This window comes from Volvox carteri, assembly GCF_000143455.1.
Source record: "Volvox carteri f. nagariensis unplaced genomic scaffold VOLCAscaffold_6, whole genome shotgun sequence".
Lineage (NCBI taxonomy): Eukaryota > Viridiplantae > Chlorophyta > Chlorophyceae > Chlamydomonadales > Volvocaceae > Volvox > Volvox carteri.
The window spans coordinates 1224409-1241892 of NW_003307549.1; the positions used below are offsets into that span (position 1 = coordinate 1224409).

The window sequence follows — 17484 nt, forward strand, 5'->3', positions numbered from 1 at the left end:
GTGGCTCGACCGAATGCTGATAGCGGGAAGCGGGAGAGCCGCTGCAGTCGCCGCTTGGCTTCCCCGAGTCTCTTCATCCAGTCGGGCTGTGGCGGGGATGGCTGGTTGTCAATTGGCAGGTTCAGGGCGGTGGCGGTGGTCACCACCTTGAGACCTCCTATGTATGTATGTATGTATGTATGTATGTATGTATGTATGTATGTATGTATGTTGTTACAGGGTGGTTAACTTCGCCAGCGGCCCCCTTTCCCGGGGCAGTCCCTGCTCTCCCCTGCTAGAGGGGCACCCTAATCCGTCACCCCATCCGACTTCAGAATGTATTCGTTGGGTTCGGCAACTCACCACCAGCATCCAACCAAATCTAGCGGATCAACGGCGCATCAACTTAGTTCCTGGTCAGCTCGCAAGTTGATATTATCACGTCCTACACCGTCCATAAGATGGGGGGCCACCTCCCATTTCATCACTCCTCAAACACCCGAGGAGCCGGCAGGCGGATTTGAACCCGGGTCGACTGGGTCGACTGGGAGCAGAAGTCAGGCCTTAACCTCTGCCAGCCGCCTGCATATGTATGTATGTATGTATGTATGTATGTATGTATGTATGTATGTATGTATGTATGTATGTATGTATGTATGTATGTATGTATGTATGTATGTATGTATGTATATATGTATGTATGTATGTATGTATGTATGTATGTATGTATGTATGTATTTGTGTGTGTTTTCATCATGACCTGAGCCGGTTAGTCTGTATGTACAGATGTGATGGCGGGTACATCACATCCCCATTGCGGTCGACCTAGGGCCGTGGGGTACGGTACGACTTACATGACAGGCAGCAACCAGCAGGGATGAAGGGGGAGGTTATCGCGACGGGGGGGAGGGAGGGGGGAAAACACCCCACCATAACTTCCTCTTGATGCCCCCCGGCGGCGCGGAATGTTTGTTTGTCATGGCTGCGATCCCGGCGCGAACACGGATACGCATGTGTAGCTTTTAGCTTGTATTCCCCCCTCTCACTTCGCTTACTTAATAAAAACCTTACCGTACAGATGATAACGTCATAATGTACGAAATCCTGGACGGCGTGTACGTTAATTCAGGTGTATCTACGTTGGTGTCGGGAACACGGCGTATGCGGAAGATAGACAGATAGACAGATGGACACCTGTCTTTGGGGCTCTTAGGGCGGCAGGCTTTTGCTGGACTTGGCTCAGGCACCCTACGCCATTTCTGCATACATGATTATATATGCATACATGCGTACGAACCGCACAGGAGGGAACGCACACGAAGTCGGCTTTCCGCCTTTTGACATTGCCAACATCACCACCACAACCACCACAACCACCACAACCACCACAACCATCACCACCACAACCACCACCACCACCACCAACAACAACAACAACAACAACAACAACAACAACACTGTTTCGACACACACACACACACACACACACCACCACCACTAAATGCTATGATGTCAGGTGCCACTCGAGCGCCCTTTGCCTGTGAGCCTCAAGAACCTCCCTCCTTCCCGCCGCGAGCAAGAAGCAAACGACCCGGCCCTGCTCCGCAGATGGAAGGTGCCTGGTTAGATAGGTACGACAGCGGCCATGTAAATGCTGATTGTGCAGCGCCATCAGCCCTAAGTCCTCCAGCCATATCAGTGACACAGCCAAGAGCGGCGGCGGCAGGGGACCTCTCCCGTGCACACGTGCCGTCCCCCGGCCCGTCCCGTCCCGCCCGGTCCGACCGGATCAACGACTCCGCGATTCACCCCCTCCCCAACACACGTGCAGACGTGCTCCCTCCCCAACACACTCCGGTTCGGTGTACCCTCCTTTGTTTATGTAGGCATGTATGCATGCCATCGACGGATTTCACATTCGACCCAGTTTACTCGCTGTTGGGTTCATCCTCGCACCATCAAATGCGCCTCACACACACGCTGCAAGAGCATCTATTCACTTTTCGCATACCTGGCCCGCATCAGATGGGCGGATGACTAACGATGCGCGCGGCCCCGGCTGACCGGCAGGTGTGACGGCCCTAGTGGCCCCTCATCGTCCCGCAGCAGTCCGCTACAGACATAAGGAAAAAGACCCCAAAGCTACAAACGCAGTGTCTCAGCAGCTTTAGCTTACGTACACGAAACACCGTGAACACGCCGTCCGCGAATCTCCTGATGCCACCTGCACTCATGTGCGCTCTTGTACAGCACGAAAGACAAATCCATAAACCGTGGTTCCCTCTTTTACATGCACACGCACACACACATAACATGGACACGTGCATGTATGGCAAACATAGTTCAGTAGCACACAAAGCTAGACAGAGAGCCACAGATGCGACATCTGTACGATTATGCGACGACGTGCAGGGTGCGATGGGTGTGGACAGCTTGCAGGTTGGTGATGGTCGTCTAGTGCTTGTGTCGTATGTATACAGCAGGCCTGTTTGTATGTCTGCCCGTTCTTCAAAGGGGATGGGAAAACTGGAAGTGCGTAATCGAACTGGGTCAGTGATCAACGACGACGACGCACCAGCCTTGACAATATGGTAAAGCGACTGCCGGTGCACTGCTGATCTTGTAAATAATGGGCTGCGTGTCATGCAAATAAGCATATTTCAGGGTAGAGCGTAGGGCGCGGATACGTGGGCAAAGCTGCGGAATTATGCAAGCTGCCGAAGCAGGGCTGCCGAAGCTTAGCTGTTGTTTCCCCGTTTTCATGGCTCCGCCAAGCCGTTCGCCTTTCATCCCTGGTTTGTGTTGGATGGAAGGGGAGGGTGGAGTACGCGGTTACATCTCCCAGACCGCATGCACGCGCGGGTTCCCCCATTGGCAGGCTTTACAACCCGCTTCTGAAGATGTGAACGCAATCGCTGATGGAATTGGGCTGGACGGCCTGGGGAAGGGCTGTGCAATCGGGGTTTGGAATGGCTGGGATCAGGCAGTAACAAGGCCCGTGTGTCGATTTGGTGAGCCTGCAGGCTAGGAAGGAGGCAGCACGTCGAAGGGGATATTCCATCTGTATCGCTCATATGTGTGTATGGAGATTCTGAGCTCAGTTGACCCTTGGGGGAAAGCGAAGTACAAACACCGTGTGAGCAGACGAGGTTCACAAGTGATGCAAAGCGACAAACACCAAGGTTATGAGGAGTACAGGCAAGAGGGTTTGGCATGTTTCCTGGATGCGCATGCGCGCCATATTGCAGTCAACGGAGTCTGAAGTTAAAGGCTTATCCAACAGCTGGAACCTGCCGAAAAGGCATCTGGGTCAGTGAAAAAATTTCTCCATAAAAATTATAGGGACTACGCAGTTGCATGAGGGAAGTAATAGCTCCTCTAAAGCCGTGAAGCTATTTCCCATGTCTACCGATTGCCGGCATTTCCCCCAAAACAGTTTCGCTAAACATTATGACTGCCCCATGAACATCTGGCGATAAATAATATACAATTGAATCACACCCAGTTGCTTGAGCTTGATAGACCCCTTAGACCGCCGCCTACAATTGCCACTCGGGCAACAGTCCTCCATCGTTGCGATAATTTTGCAGCTTGTTAAGCATCGCTGAGCTGATTCATGCATTCGCTTCCCAGTACAAACTGCACTGCAAGCAAAGTGCAGGGTACGGCGATCAAAGAGGCCCGGGGTACGATCCACCGGTACCATTGCAATGTAAGTTGCGTCCCATCCTATAGCGTAATCGCATACAGTTGACGGTACACTGTTGGCCCTTGTCAAACCTTGGCCATATAGAGGTACAGGGCATATTTCTTTTTCACAGCACTGGTTCTTCTTGTCTCTAGTTTAAGGCGTGTAAGCAAGGGCTTCGTCCAGGACTATACTCGTAACTTTGGAGTATATCTTTGCTGACTTAGATCTGCGAGATCCGTCCTCTGTTGTTGACGATATAATGGCCCTGCACGCTCAGACTCGGTCGGTCCAGCAGCGCGCGTCCGGACGCGCTTTCTCGCAATCCTGCCGCCCTCCCAAGCGTGTCACCCTCAGCAAGTGTCGCGCTGCTACTATGGAGCGGGTGAGCTTTGTGGATGTCTCCTCAGAGTTTTGGGGGCGGCCCTTGCGGCAATGGATCCATCCTGTTACATTTCCTATTCTTTTTATCCAGGCTATTCAAGAAGAGCAGTACATCTCGCATACCCCGGTTTCGTTACTGCGTGCGGACATCGACACTGAGGACACGTGAGTTTTCGTTCACAGATCAATCAGCTGGTGCCAAGTCGTTGTTCTATGTTTCCAGGCCTCGCCTGCAAAGTCGACTTGTTAGCCTGGGGTTGGCTTTGCTGCAGTTTTGGTGTCGTCGACGCATTCTAGTTCAGCTGCTCCCGAAGCGTGTTATTGTGGTTGGGTTAATCCTTTGGCGTCCTCTTTCCCCTCCAGCATGCGATCCAAGTTCGAGAAGGTTATCCGCAATGCCCAGGACTCTATTTGCAAGGCAATCGAGGAGGTTGACGGCAAGAAGTTCCACCAGGACGCTTGGACTCGTGCCGACGGCGGTGGCGGTATCAGCCGCGTCCTGCAGGATGGGAACGTGTGGGAGAAGGCTGGCGTCAACGTCTCCGTAGTATACGGCTCGATGCCTCCAGAGGCCTACAGGTTAGAACTGTCGGGAGTCGGTTGGATCCTAACCCCCTGCACGTCCCCCAGAGTCATTCGACCTCGACATACAGTATGTCGCTTAAGACATGGTATGGCATATGGGTGCTCTTGCTTCTCGGTAACGAACGACCTCGGCGTGTCCCGCCATACTGCGGCTGCTCCCTGCTTGCCTTGTGCCACGGCGGCTTCCGTAAGAAGGATTTTGCTTGCCGGTCCACTTAACACTCGATCCGCATCTCTTCCAGCCAATTGCAAGCACATTTGGAACTACGTGGACAACCCCTTGCGCTTATCTAGCAGCGTTTTCCCTCTTGTTGCGGCTTCACGCCTGCTGAATTCATGCCGTAATAACTAATGCTTGATCCAGGGCTGCAACTGGCAACACCGAGCTGCTGAAGAACAAGGGTGACGTCGGACGTGTGCCCTTCTTCGCCGCCGGTATCTCGTCGGTGATGCACCCGCGCAACCCTCACTGCCCCACCATGCACTTTAACTACCGTTACTTCGAGACGGAAGAGTGGAACGGTATTCCCGGGCAGTGGTGGTTCGGCGGCGGAACTGATATTACTCCCAGCTACATTGACGAGGAGGACATGAAGCATTTCCACGGCACCTACAAGCAGGTGTGCAATGTTTTCGTGCTGTAATCCATATTGTGGCCGCCGTGTAATTCTGCGACAATGGTATGGTCCTAGCACCAGTACGGTCGAGGCTGAATGAGTCCTCTGCCGTTTCTGAGGTGGAGGGCGGGGTCTGGGAGGTGCGACATAAATGTATGTGCGGCTCATGCAGAAGCTTTAATGGACCCCTCGAGCCTTGCATTATCGATGTAGTCCGCTGCTCCCTGCAGGTTTGCGACCGCCACGATCCTGCCTACTACGAGAAGTTCAAGAAGTGGTGCGACGAGTACTTCCTGATCAAGCACCGCGGCGAGCGCCGTGGCTTGGGTGGCATTTTCTTTGATGACCTAAACGACAAGTGAGTGCAAGAATAATTCTTCAGACTAAGCTGCGCGTCCACTCACGCGGCTACTAGGGTGCTGTACAGATTCACAACGGGTATGGCTGTTAACGCTCCATAGGATGGGAGCTTGTTCATGGTAAAGCCTAGGGAGTTGCTATAATCGCCCCAATTTGCCTAAGGAATTAATAGCTGCCCTCCGTTCTTGTAAAGCGCACTGAATTCCATACACTGCCTATTTTGCGCTCGCTGAACCAATATTCCGCCGCGCTGTTTTCCTTGTTTAGGGACCCTGAGACCATCCTGAAGTTCTCAACGGATGCCGTGAACCACGTCGCTGAGGCTTATTGCCCAATCGTCCGCAAGCACATGAACGACCCCTTCACGCAAGAGGAGAAGACATGGCAGCAGGCGAGTTAAGAGAGGGGTTGTTGGGGCAGTTTGTGATAACGGACCGCTGTAGCATTCATACGAGAGGTGGCTTGTTATGAATTGATCGATTTAGATTTAGATTTCCCCGCCGTACCGTATTCTCTTCAGAGCCCTAATCCCGGAACCTTGCGGCAACCCCTACAGATCCGTCGCGGCCGGTACGTGGAATTCAACCTGGTATACGACCGTGGCACAACCTTTGGTCTCAAGACTGGCGGACGCATCGAATCGATCCTCATGAGCATGCCCCTGACGGCTTCGTGGATGTATGACCATCGGCCGGCCCCTGGCAGCCGCGAAGCCGATCTCCTAGACGCTTGCCGTAACCCCCGCAATTGGGTGTGAAGGGGGCTGTCCATTGTGTACCAGCATGTGGAGTGATGTGACATGGGGAAATTTGATGTTGGGGATGAGTGGGGCGTGTAGTACGTCGAGCAATTCGTGTTGACAGGACTTGTTATTGTTATGAAGGTAGGCATGTGGGCTGTTCGGGTGCATGCCAGGGGAATTAAGCGCTATAAACACATCGGTGGACCTAATGCAGCTGTTCCGCATCAGGCTATTCTGCACGGGATCTGGGTGATGGGTGGACGCGCTTAGCCGATTTTCCATTCCAGTGCCATTGACTTACATATGTCGGCTTTAATTGACCTGCTTGGACTGGTGTGGTGCCTGTGATTTTACGGACCCGGCGGCTCTTCAGTGCTTTATGGGACTGTTTTTGCGAACTGGCAAGGTGGGACTTCAGTTTGCTCAAATCCTGCTCAAACTAGGAATAAACGAATCTGCACCGCCACAGTAGTTGAGGCACAATGCTGCAACCGCGTGCTTTGGGGTGCAGGGTCTGCGCGCATACAGTTGCGCGTTAAAGAGTGGTAATCCATGAAAACTATTTATTTCCGTGTGCTTATGTGGCGAGCAGAAGGCCGCGCTATTTCTGTAACAAATACGTGAAATTCCATTCGTTGTTGATCCCGCGCACGAAATTCTAGGTAGCTATGGGCGAATTCGAGGGCAAAAGCTAACACTTTGGATCTACTGCGTTTACACAAACCCTTGCAACCTGATACAACAAGAAATGCGAGCTTGTTGTTGCTGTCTTGTACACAAGGATATTGCAAAAAGAATTTACATGCTGCGTACACGTGCGCACGTCAGAATCACATCCACGTCCGCCAGCGAAAGCTGAGCTAAGTCCACTACGTAATCACGACGTGTATCCGGCGCCTGGTCTTTCATAACAATTCCGTGTCACCCTTTGAATACTTGATACATAAAAGTCCGTGGTTAAATTGTTCTATCTTTTCAGCTTCAATAGTTCCACTTTGGCCCGCTCGTCAAGATGTTGTCCGCCGCCTTGAGAGGCGCGCCTGCTGCCATAGGTAGCCAACCATGTCCAGTGCAGCCCAGGGTGCCGCCTGTGCTGCAGTCGCAGCCCGTGTCGCGGGCGTTGGCTTCAAGTTACTCTTCGCTTGTGGACGAGCCTATTTTTGAGTCTCCGAGGGTGCAAGGGTTGGGCATTCCGCTGCAATCTTGCCCAAGTCTTCCTATGGAAGGGGACGTGGATGTGGATGCTAGCAGCTCTGGCGATGAGCTTGAAGGAGATGTATTTGGAGCAGGCGGAGATTTGGACGATGGGCCTTCGGCCAGTTCTAGCCAGACGCAACATGCCCACCATTTAAGTCTCAGTACGCCAAATGCTGCTGGTCCCATGGCATCTTCTGTTGCAACCTCGACGGTGCCCATTTTGCTGAGTGTTGGACCGTCCGGAGAGTGAGTTCTGCGGTGAATTTCTGCTAAGGCACATGGATGGGATCCCTTTTTCAGAGATATAGTGATTCGTTGTGGCGCGTTATACAGTAAGTTGCGGGTTATCGTATCATTTGCCCTCCATCACCAGGCAAATTGCTAACCAAGTGAAGGGGCAAGACCTGTTGAAGGTTTTGGTCTTTGGCCGTTACCTACTCACATTTGCGTTTGTTCTGTTCCGGGCTTGTATCCACAGATTCACAATCGGCAGAGCAGCGATGCCCACGAAGGGCAGCATGAGCGACTTGCAAGAGGAGCTGGAGCAGCTGACGTCGTTCAACGCAGGGCGCGGCTCTCGTCCCATCGGCATCCCGCGGACAGGGTTGTTCGCACCCTCTACGTACCACCCCGCGACGGGCGCCTTCATGCAGGGCTTTGTGCCCCCCCACGAGCTTGCTGCTGCGTCCGTTCAAGAGTCTGACCCCATGGTAGGTTCTCCGTTCTTGCCGTGACGCATAACGAACCCATCCAAGGCACAACAACTCGAATTCAAATCCTGTTAGCGGATTCCGTACATCGTCCATGCAGCCTGAGTCCCGCCGGGCGCTCCTTTGCCGGGTCCCAAGCGCACATATACATACGATGTGTGCTTCCACGTCCGAATGCCATGTTAGCGGATGGCCGCACAAGGTTGGCACTACGGGAACCGACCTCCTACGGATCATGCAATGCAAGGCCTTGCCAGACCCCGGGCCACTTTGCACGCTATGCATATGCCACTTTGACCTTGCAGGCTGCCCACAGCCACCGCCATAAGAGCATCGCTGAGCGGTTGCGTACGGCGGTGTTTGAGCAGACTGGTCATATGAGCCTCACGACAGCCGCGGCCTTCCTGCAGCCCGGGGTCTTGCCAGCCCAAGGGGCAGTAAAGCCACATGAGCATCCTTAGAAGACCACTTTACCGCTGCTGGGCATGGTCTTGCATTACAACGGCAGTCCATTAGGAGCCAGAAAGCGACGCAATGCGGCGCTTGATCACGGGGTGGACGTGAGTTCATGATGGAGCAGGAGGTGTAAAGTTCCGTGGAGTAGTGTTCCTTGGGAGGGTGAGGACTGGTTGTGACAGGTAGGCTGTATGGGTCAAATCCCTTGGTGCTCCCGTATTTTGAACAGGGGGCAGCTGGAGAATAATTGCTTCATTGGGCTTCGGGCGCAACACGCTTGCAAACCTCTTGCTATGTCGGTGCGCGTAGGAATTTTTGGTCATTTGTATTTTTGCGAGGGTGATGGGTGGCTAGGTGGAAGGCTTCTCGGCGCCTGCCGGTCATTAGCCCCTCTCTTGCATTGAACTTTTAGCTGGTTTGTAGTAGGTAAAGCGTATGTGCGATGTTTCTTCGGCTACCTCCACGGATAGCAGCAAAGTAGTACCGAGAGTTTTGAGTATTTTACGTGTATGCATGTTTGTTTACAAGCGGAAGATGTGTGTGTTATGTGAAGTGATTGCTACCAGCGGAAAAGCGACGTATCTGTTGCATCGGCGCAGCTTGGAGAGGATGTACCATTCGGGTCGACCGGGTCCGCGCCTTGTACATTACATTACATTCGAACCAGGGTGCTGGCGTGCAAGGAGTCAAGTGTGATTCGACCGCCATCCATCCACGACCTTCAAGCGTGTTTCCTTGTTTTTGTTTTTTATCGATATGAAAACCATGTGCGCAAGCGTGGATGAGGGTGATTGCCTTATGGGGTTATGGCTTGTGGGCAAAGGGCCTTGAGAGGACAACTAGGGGCATTCGGCTGGTTGGTGCTGGTGGTGCGGCAGGCGGGTTGGGGTGGGTTTGTGGCCGTCATGTTGGGTCTGGTTCTTGACGGCTGCCTGGCTGACTACCTCACTGACTGCCTGACGGGACGGGACGCAGCCGCTGCAAGGCCCTTGCGGTGACCTCCTCGCGGAGGGAGAAGGGGTGAGAGTTTGAGAGTGAGAAAATAAGTGCAGTGAATAGCGGTGTGCCGTTTGCCTGCGAGCTGAATGGCTAGCGGTGCCGCGCTTAATCCTTAGCGGGTAGCTCGAGTTGACTCATGCCGTATACCAAATTCGTGCCCGGGCCGCGAGTCGCTGCCATGCTCCCGGAGCGCAACATTTCCAATGACGACTCTCGACGCTACCATCTTGCGGAGAACTTACTTGTGTGCGAAACATCGACCTTGGTTGTGTGAAGTGATGCTCGACTAGAAGGATTATTTTGGGCGTGACATCTCGGGATGATCTGCCTGACTGGCTCTGTTTCTTTTGGGTGCTTTCCTGTTGTCCGCAACTGGCCGCTACCGATAATTGCACTCTCTGTTTTATTCCCTGACTCGCTGGCGGCCTATCCGCACTTAACTCTGGTGGCTGTACCCGGCAGCTCTGGTCTATGTTGAGGGACCCGTGTGGGCACCAAAACCAGACCACAGTATAGCCGCTCGGGATCAATTTCGATTGTGCTTTTGTACCGACCTAGGAATCAGTTCAAAGTGATATGTATCTTCCATGCCCCCAAACCCCTTGGCTTGCGTATGGTATGAACCCAATTGACTCCAACAACAATCCAACAACAGCTGGGATTCGTGGATGTTTAAAAGCGGGGAAGTGCAGTCATGTACTTTTGGATGTGAGACGGTGTTTAGATTCTTCTGCCCTCGTGAGCGTCGACAGGTGAGAGCCCGGAGTGGTTGGGCTCTGGTGTCGCTGTGTTCTTTCCTGCCTGGCTTCCTGTCGGCAGTCGATTGCGTCTGCGGGTCGTCTAACCGGTGATTGGAGCCTACGAGGGTTAATGGCGGTAGAAAATTGAGATGGTGTCGCGGGCGCTCGGGGTTGCCGCACGCATGTTAAGGATTTAGCGCCACGCAGCTCAGACATGACCTCCAGCTTGGGGCCAGTCGTGTGCGGAGGCATGGCTTTTGCAATGGTCTTGTTGGTGGCTAGATCGGCTGCGCTGGACGCAGCAAGCGGAGGGGAGAATGGGTACCAATGTCCATTTTGCTATAGCCATTGTGTGATTAGAGAACAACGATGTGCTACACGAGCAGTGTGGATCCTGCGCGTTAAGACATCCCCCGTCAGTTGCACGGCGCACGCTTGGATAAGCCTGGCTTTTGAGGATAGGGCATGGCCCCTGGCTAGGTTTACGATAACGTTGCCATGGTGCATTACGGGAAGACGGGTGGGATTGAATAACTGCGGTGCAGACGTTTACTGTGGTGCTGCGTGCCACATACTTATGCTGCTGATGGCAGGTGGGAAGGCTGTGCGTCCTCAAGTTTGCGATGCGAGTAGATACAGAGAGGTGTGCTGCTTGGGACCTCTTGAGCGCACCTTCTGCAGAATACTCTCGAGACGGAAGTGTTTTACGTTTGCAACCGTGTAAAAAGGCCGCGATGCACGGGTCCCTACCCGGGGTTGTCAACCCCGGGTACTGCTACCCATTCCTTTTCGTTAATAAACCGTGCCGTGGCGCAGCGAGGGGTTCCTGGTGCCGGGCGGGCGGCATGAAGGTAACATTGGTAAAAACCTTTACTTCTGCATACTCGCCCACAGTTGCCCGTCCTCTTACAGGGGATACAGGGATTAAGACAGCGGAACCTTTTGTCAGCGGCGCTCCATGGAGACACACCGTCCACTGCTCCCGACCCTCAACGGAAAGCAGGCGAACAGACTGGAGTCAGCGCTCTGGATATATGCCTGTATCCGCAGACGGTCATTTCGCACTTCTGCTTGCTACATTTGCTACATGTGCAAAATGCGGTGCTGCCGAGCATGAGCGTGAGGAGGGTGGCGTATGAACCCTCGGCAAGACGTTTCACCCGTAGGGTCCCGCCGAACCTTTTCACCCAGAACTCACTACTAGGTTGTCGGTCCTAATCCGGCTTCCTTCCGCCTTACGGTACCCTGCATTGAATGCAACAAACATCTCTGCTGCTCGATGATGCGCAGCGAAATCCTGCCCCAATATGTCATGTCTCCACATGCCGGCAGCAAATACCACTATTGTGCGCAGCTGAGGGACCCGTCGCCGTTCTAATGACCTCCTAGTGCACAGCTTGCCACCCGTTGTATCGCATACAGCCGCAGCGCATGAATGCTCTTGCTCTCCGAATACCTATCCATCCCTCCACGTCGCACTCAGCATACTGTACGGATGCGGCCCACTAGGGTCAACAAGTACGGCCATGCACGCAAAAACCACGGGATTAGAATAACACACACCCTGCTCACACGCAGCCAAAGCAACAGGACTCTGGCCATCCGCGGTTGAGGTGCATGTAATAGAATCGTGCGCCGTCACATGCACTCCATCCAGCCAAAGCAACACTTTATGACCAACTAACAACCAAGCGTCGATGATGATGACAGTATCAAAAAGAGAGCTGACCGAGCAACCCGCTATAAGCAAAAGATGTCAGAAAACGGTGACCGGCGGTGGGTGGGTCGCATGCGAAGGGAGTACGTAGGGAGTACAGCAATGCATGCGACGATGAATGGATGAAAAGGCGCAAGGGCACCCGGAAAAGCGGCAGCAACAAAGTCACGCCCTGGTACCCTTGTTGGTGCCGCTGGGCTCTTTTACGAGATGCCTCCACCGCTACCACCACCTGCTGTTCGCCCACTGTGGGATCCGTTGACGTCGACCGCAGTGGACACCCTCGCCGCCCAACAGCAGCAGCGGGGGGGGGGGAGCACAGCCAAGAGACCCCGGTGGACGGGTCGCACCACTTCCGCATCAATGAGGACTCTCTTAGGAGGGAAGGCCGTCGTCGGTCCGTACGCTATTCGGTTATTTGAGGCGGCAACAGCGAACGATGGATCGCTGTGGTGCCACCACCACCCGGCACCCCCCACCCCCACCCCCCACCACCCTCCACCACCACCCGGCAACCCCCCACCCCCACCCGGCACCCAGGGGATGCAGGTCACCAATGAGGAGGGATGCTGCGATGGAGCGTTGGCCCCATGTATTATTCGGTACGTGAGCTGTTGAAGACTTTAATAATACAATAAAACAGCAGCAGCAGCAGCAGCAGCAGCAGGCAGTTTCGCATGACCTGACGCCACCGGCGGATCATGGCCACCGGGCGGCGGGCTCCGCTCCCCCACAACCCCTATCTAGCCCATAAAAGCAATAACCGCAAACCAGATTAAGAAAAGTTGGGAACGTGGGGACGAGTTGGCCACTCCATCCTCTCCACCTCCTCCTGGAGCTGAGGTGCCTTCTCACTGGGGGTTTCATTTCCCCGGAAGACAGACGCCGCTGCGGAATCGTTCCCCCGTACTGCCGTACAATGCCCACAAATATGGCTTGCTGTACATGCACAGCTGTCAAAGTACAGTCGTGAAGAGATTGCAAGCAGTGTGCAATCCCCTATCGGAGTACAAAATTAGCTTCTTTGCACCCATGCTGTCACCTCCGCATCCACATCCATCCATCCATCCATCCATCCATCCATTCATCCATTCATCCATCCATCCATCCATGGAAAGAGGTTCTTGGTGTGCACTACCATACTACGACACGTGGTGCGTGTGTATATGTGTGTACATGTGTGTACATGTCAAGGAGTTGAGCGAAAAGGCGACCGATGGGTCAGGTGGCCTGGAAGGCCCTAAAATGTTTTTAAACCTCCGATTCCGACACCGATGATCTTCGCGGGGACCCCACCCCCATGCCCCTTTCTTCTCAAGTGTTTTCACCCCGGGACATCCGTACGGCACACCCCTGCATACCGTACTACATGCATGCAAATGCTGGCGGCATTGTCGTACACCCTTTTGGGATAGAAAGCGCACGCCGTCTTGAAAGAGAACCGGAAGGCAGTGCTAGACCACCCCCCCAGGTAAAGCGCAACGAACGCGCGGGTGCACATACACACATACACACAAACACATGTACGACCCCCCACACGCACACGCGCGCATGCACGACCCCCCGCGCGCCCATACTGTACGTGTCGTCGCATACATACATACGTACGGCAACATGGCTACTGTACTGCCGCCGCCGCCGCTGCCGCCTCCGTGGCCGCTGCCGCGGCTCCTCTGAAGTGCAGCTGGAAGACCGCCATGACGTCACGAGGACGACGAGGAGGACGACGACGAGGACGACACAAGACAAAATGTCGGGAGGCGGCTGTTCGTGTGGCCCCTCCTCGTGTCGGCCCTGAACGCTGTGTTGGAGCGGGGCCCGCATCCCGAGGAGAAGAAGGAACAGACGGTGTTGCTGCTGCTGCTGCTGCTGCTGCTGCGTGGTAATGCGCCGTACTGCTATTGCTGTCGTAGCATTCTTGTGTGGCGGACAGCGCAAAGTGGAAGCGCAACAAAATCTGCAATCTCAATTCGTACACAAACGTCAGGCGCCGCCCAGTGTGGATCCAAAGCAAAACAGAGCTGAAGATGTCGTCTGGACGGCAGATTTTACCCTTTGCAGAGCGACGCCGTGGGATGCCTAGCCAGGACAGGACATATAGCTGCGCTGATGATGATGATGCGGGTCAAGAGCTGATTATGAAGCAGCTCACAAAGAAGATGCGGTGTACGGCCCGCGATTCGCCTTTTTCGTGTTCAGCAGCACGCCAACATGGACGCCAGCGATCCAGCCGTACCGCCCGCCAACTAACCAACGAACAAACCAACAAACCGACCAACCAGCAATTGAATTGTCGGTCCGTCAGTGCATACATATGTAATAAGTCCGTACGTAAAGCCGTACGACCGCCATACACTCCCCGTGCGCACTTCCCCAAGCCTCGAGTCACAGCAACGCGTTACAGCATAGCTGATACACACACTAAAAACACACTAAAACGCATACGATTAGGCGGTTTTCTCCTCCTACCTCTGGGAGCCCCCAATGGGCCGTGGCTCTACGGGGCCGTGGTGTTTTACCACCCCCCCCGGCCCCCGGCCCCCGCCTTCCGGTGTCAGCTCCGATCGCCGACTCCCCTGCGGCCGGCAGCGGCGGACACAACCTCCCCCTCCCTCCCTCCCTCCCCCCATTATCATGTACAGCTCCGGTACTGCATAAAACACACTTGTTGTTAGGTTTTAGGGGTTTATAAAACAAGGTTGCTGCTGCGTTGTCGGTGCTGATGCTGCTGCTGATGCTGCGTTTGGCGGCGGCATCAAGAGGCGTCCGCGGGGTGGGGCGGCAGGGGCAGCAAGGACGGCTCCTCCGCCTCCACTGCTGCTGCCGGTAGCAGTGATGGTGAGGGTAGTGGGGCTTGGGATGGAGGAGGGGGCGGAGGCGAGGTTCCGGAGCGCCCCGCGGACGATGCGGGCCCTGGACCCCCTGCGGCCCCAGGCTGCGTGCGTGTATGTGTATGCGGCTGTACGGCGGCCTGTACGGCCTCCCGGGGGGTCTCGATGCTGCCACTGGCTGCCCCGGGAGGGATGGTTTGGACGGAGGCCAAGTCCCGGGAAACTGGGGGATGGGTGGGTGGGGAACCGGGTATGAGGGTGAGGGTGAGGGTGAGGGTGAGGGTGAGGGTGAGGGTGAGGGTGAGGGTGAGGGTGAGGGTGAGGGTGAGGGTGAGGGTGAGGGTGAGGGTGAGGGTGAGGGTGAGGGTGAGGGTGAGGGTGAATGTGAATATGAGGGTGAGTGGAAAAATAAAAAATGATGGTGCGAAAAATGAAAATCTAAACTGTAATAACGTACTGCGCCTCAGTGGACTTGAGGAGTATGAGAGGGGGCGATGGAGGGGGAGATCAAAACCCTAAGCCCCTTATTGCATCTTCCGGCGGCTCCCTCTCAGAGCCTCTTAAACAGGCCCTTCCCCCCTCCCTCCCTCCCTGCCCCCCTCCCTCCCCCCCTGTCTATCCCCTCGCCTCACCGCTGTTCATGATGGTGGTTGTGGTGGGGGTGACGGAGGTGGTTGCCAGCGCGCCACCCGACGTCAGGAAGGACCCCGTGGCGCACCCCCCTCCCCCGGGCCCGGCTTGCCCCGCCACCGCCTCGGGCGGCCCGTCCAGGGAGGGACTTAGAACCAGCGGATTCAGATTGGAAGTCTGCCGCCTGTACGACGCATATACGGAGATGTATGGCACAAAAAACAGGCAATACATGGAGTCCTTTATAACATGAACAAAAGATGTCACGATGTCAAATATGAGGAAATTATCGGTCAACTCCTGAAAAGGTTGCTTCCATGGGGGGGGGGGAGGGTACCTCCCCCTCCTCGTCCAGGGGGCCACTTCACGGACCTCGCTTCGTACTGCGTGTATCTATATCTCTTCTCTGGTAGTGTAGAAAGAAAGGGTTTGGGGGTTTGGGGGTTTGGGGGTTTCCAAACCCAGATCAGCCGCCCCTGGCGGCCCGACAACCCGGGCCCCACCCATACACACATACACACACCAGTCGGCCGGCAGCTGACCCCTTGAAGTCCAGCATGCCCCCACCCCACCCCACCGCACCCCACCCCACCGGGTGCTCCCTTCCCCCACCCCACCGCACCCCACCGCACGCGCACGAGCCCTGCGTGTACGACACACATACATACATACATACACACACACACGCCAGACCCACCCGGGGCCGTTGCCGTGCGCTCTGGATCTCACGACGGGAGGTGGGGACATGAGGCCCGCCTCTCGAATCGCGGGGAATGCTGCTGCTGCTACTGCTGACACGGAGGATGAAAGGGTCGTGGGGGTGGAAGGGGGGAGCCGGGGCGGCGCGGCCGAGTGCTCGCCCTCCCTGGTTGGGGTGGAGGGTTGAGGAAGTCGAGGTGCGGGTGATCGTACGGCAGGGGGCCGGCGGAAGCCATTTCCGTACACATAATGCATACACAGGCAAGGGTGCAGGAGATCTCTTTCCGCGGGACCTAGCCCCTTTCGGACCTCTCCTATCCGTCCCCGTGGTAATGTACGGCAAACATATCTAGATACACCATCACACACAATTATTGATACACACATACATATGGACGTGTATATGTACGTGTTACTCATCAGGAAATTTAAACAGCGAGGGCTCCTATTTTGTTTAAGAAATTTATTTATTGTTATACTACCCCCACGCTAAGGATCATATTGTTATTTTGGCAATTACCAACAGATTATGTAATTAATTTAAATTATGTAAATAATTTAATGATGATTTTGATGTGGGGCGGGAAGAGGAACACCCCCTCAAAACCGCGCCGCATGCACACAAGTACAAGATCGGAAACCGTACGACATGTTATGCACTGGCTCCTCTCCAATTAACGACAGGGGATGTTAAGCTTCAACGTAAGGTCATGTCGTACACTCACACGTTCTCTGGTATCTTCGTCGAGGCCGGCGGCGGGGAGGTGATGTGGGTTATGTCGATAGCCTCGTGGCGCGGACAGGGCCCCCGGGGCCACACCTGCGTGCCGGTAACCCAGTACGTGCACATGACCCCCTGTCGGCGGGGAAGAGGGGTGGGGAGAGGGAGGACGTTAGGAAGAGATGAAAAGTGGAGTACGGAACTGCCGTACATGCAAAAATGCCACAAGAGACACCAAGATATCAATTTTGCTGAAGAGGGGGTCACGGGGGGGGGGGGTGTAGCAGGCCGCAGCGGATGAAAGCTGCCTGTCTGTCTGTCTGTCTGTCTGTCTGTCACGTTTATTTATTCCCACCACTGCAATACCCTTCGCTGTCCCCTCCATTTTCTCACAAACCCAAGCCCCCTTTACCCCCTCCCCCTTACCCC

At 54.8% G+C, this 17484-nt stretch overlaps 3 protein-coding genes across 3 annotated transcripts in view; 2 read left to right on the forward strand and 1 right to left on the reverse strand.

Moving 5' to 3' along the window:
- Positions 1-3774: 3774 nt before the first annotated feature.
- cpx1 (coproporphyrinogen III oxidase chloroplast precursor) lies at positions 3775-6978 on the forward strand. Its single transcript, XM_002947330.1, has 7 exons — positions 3775-4052; positions 4143-4216; positions 4415-4630; positions 5001-5256; positions 5484-5611; positions 5881-6008; positions 6105-6978. The coding sequence occupies exons 1-7, from the start codon at positions 3930-3932 to the stop codon at positions 6368-6370; spliced, it is 1191 nt and encodes a 396-aa protein (XP_002947376.1). The 5' UTR covers positions 3775-3929; the 3' UTR covers positions 6371-6978.
- Positions 6979-7320: 342 nt separating this feature from the next.
- VOLCADRAFT_103456 (uncharacterized protein) lies at positions 7321-8723 on the forward strand (the record flags this gene model as incomplete). The annotated part of the gene is made up of 3 exons (XM_002947331.1): positions 7321-7798; positions 8031-8262; positions 8568-8723. Exons 1-3 carry the CDS (start codon positions 7368-7370, stop codon positions 8721-8723), a joined length of 819 nt encoding a protein of 272 aa, XP_002947377.1. The 5' UTR covers positions 7321-7367.
- Positions 8724-14929: 6206 nt separating this feature from the next.
- cyc4 (guanylyl and adenylyl cyclase family member) overlaps positions 14930-17484 on the reverse strand; it is a gene marked incomplete at both ends in the record, with an annotated part of 13325 nt that continues 10770 nt past the window's right edge. Inside the window, 4 exons of the mRNA XM_002947463.1 lie at positions 14930-15228; positions 15638-15819; positions 16333-16426; positions 17155-17190. Coding sequence (XP_002947509.1) covers positions 14930-15228; positions 15638-15819; positions 16333-16426; positions 17155-17190 — 611 coding nt within the window. The remainder of the gene's footprint in view (positions 15229-15637; positions 15820-16332; positions 16427-17154; positions 17191-17484) is intronic.

Bases quoted from the DNA above. Each gene is read 5' to 3' on its own strand.
- cpx1 (XM_002947330.1), top strand. From the start codon at position 3,930: ATGGCCCTGCACGCTCAGACTCGGTCGGTCCAGCAGCGCGCGTCCGGA. The intron at 4,217-4,414 runs GTGAGTTTTCGT...TTTCCCCTCCAG, and splicing joins GACATCGACACTGAGGACAC to CATGCGATCCAAGTTCGAGA. The intron at 5,257-5,483 runs GTGTGCAATGTT...TGCTCCCTGCAG, and splicing joins TCCACGGCACCTACAAGCAG to GTTTGCGACCGCCACGATCC.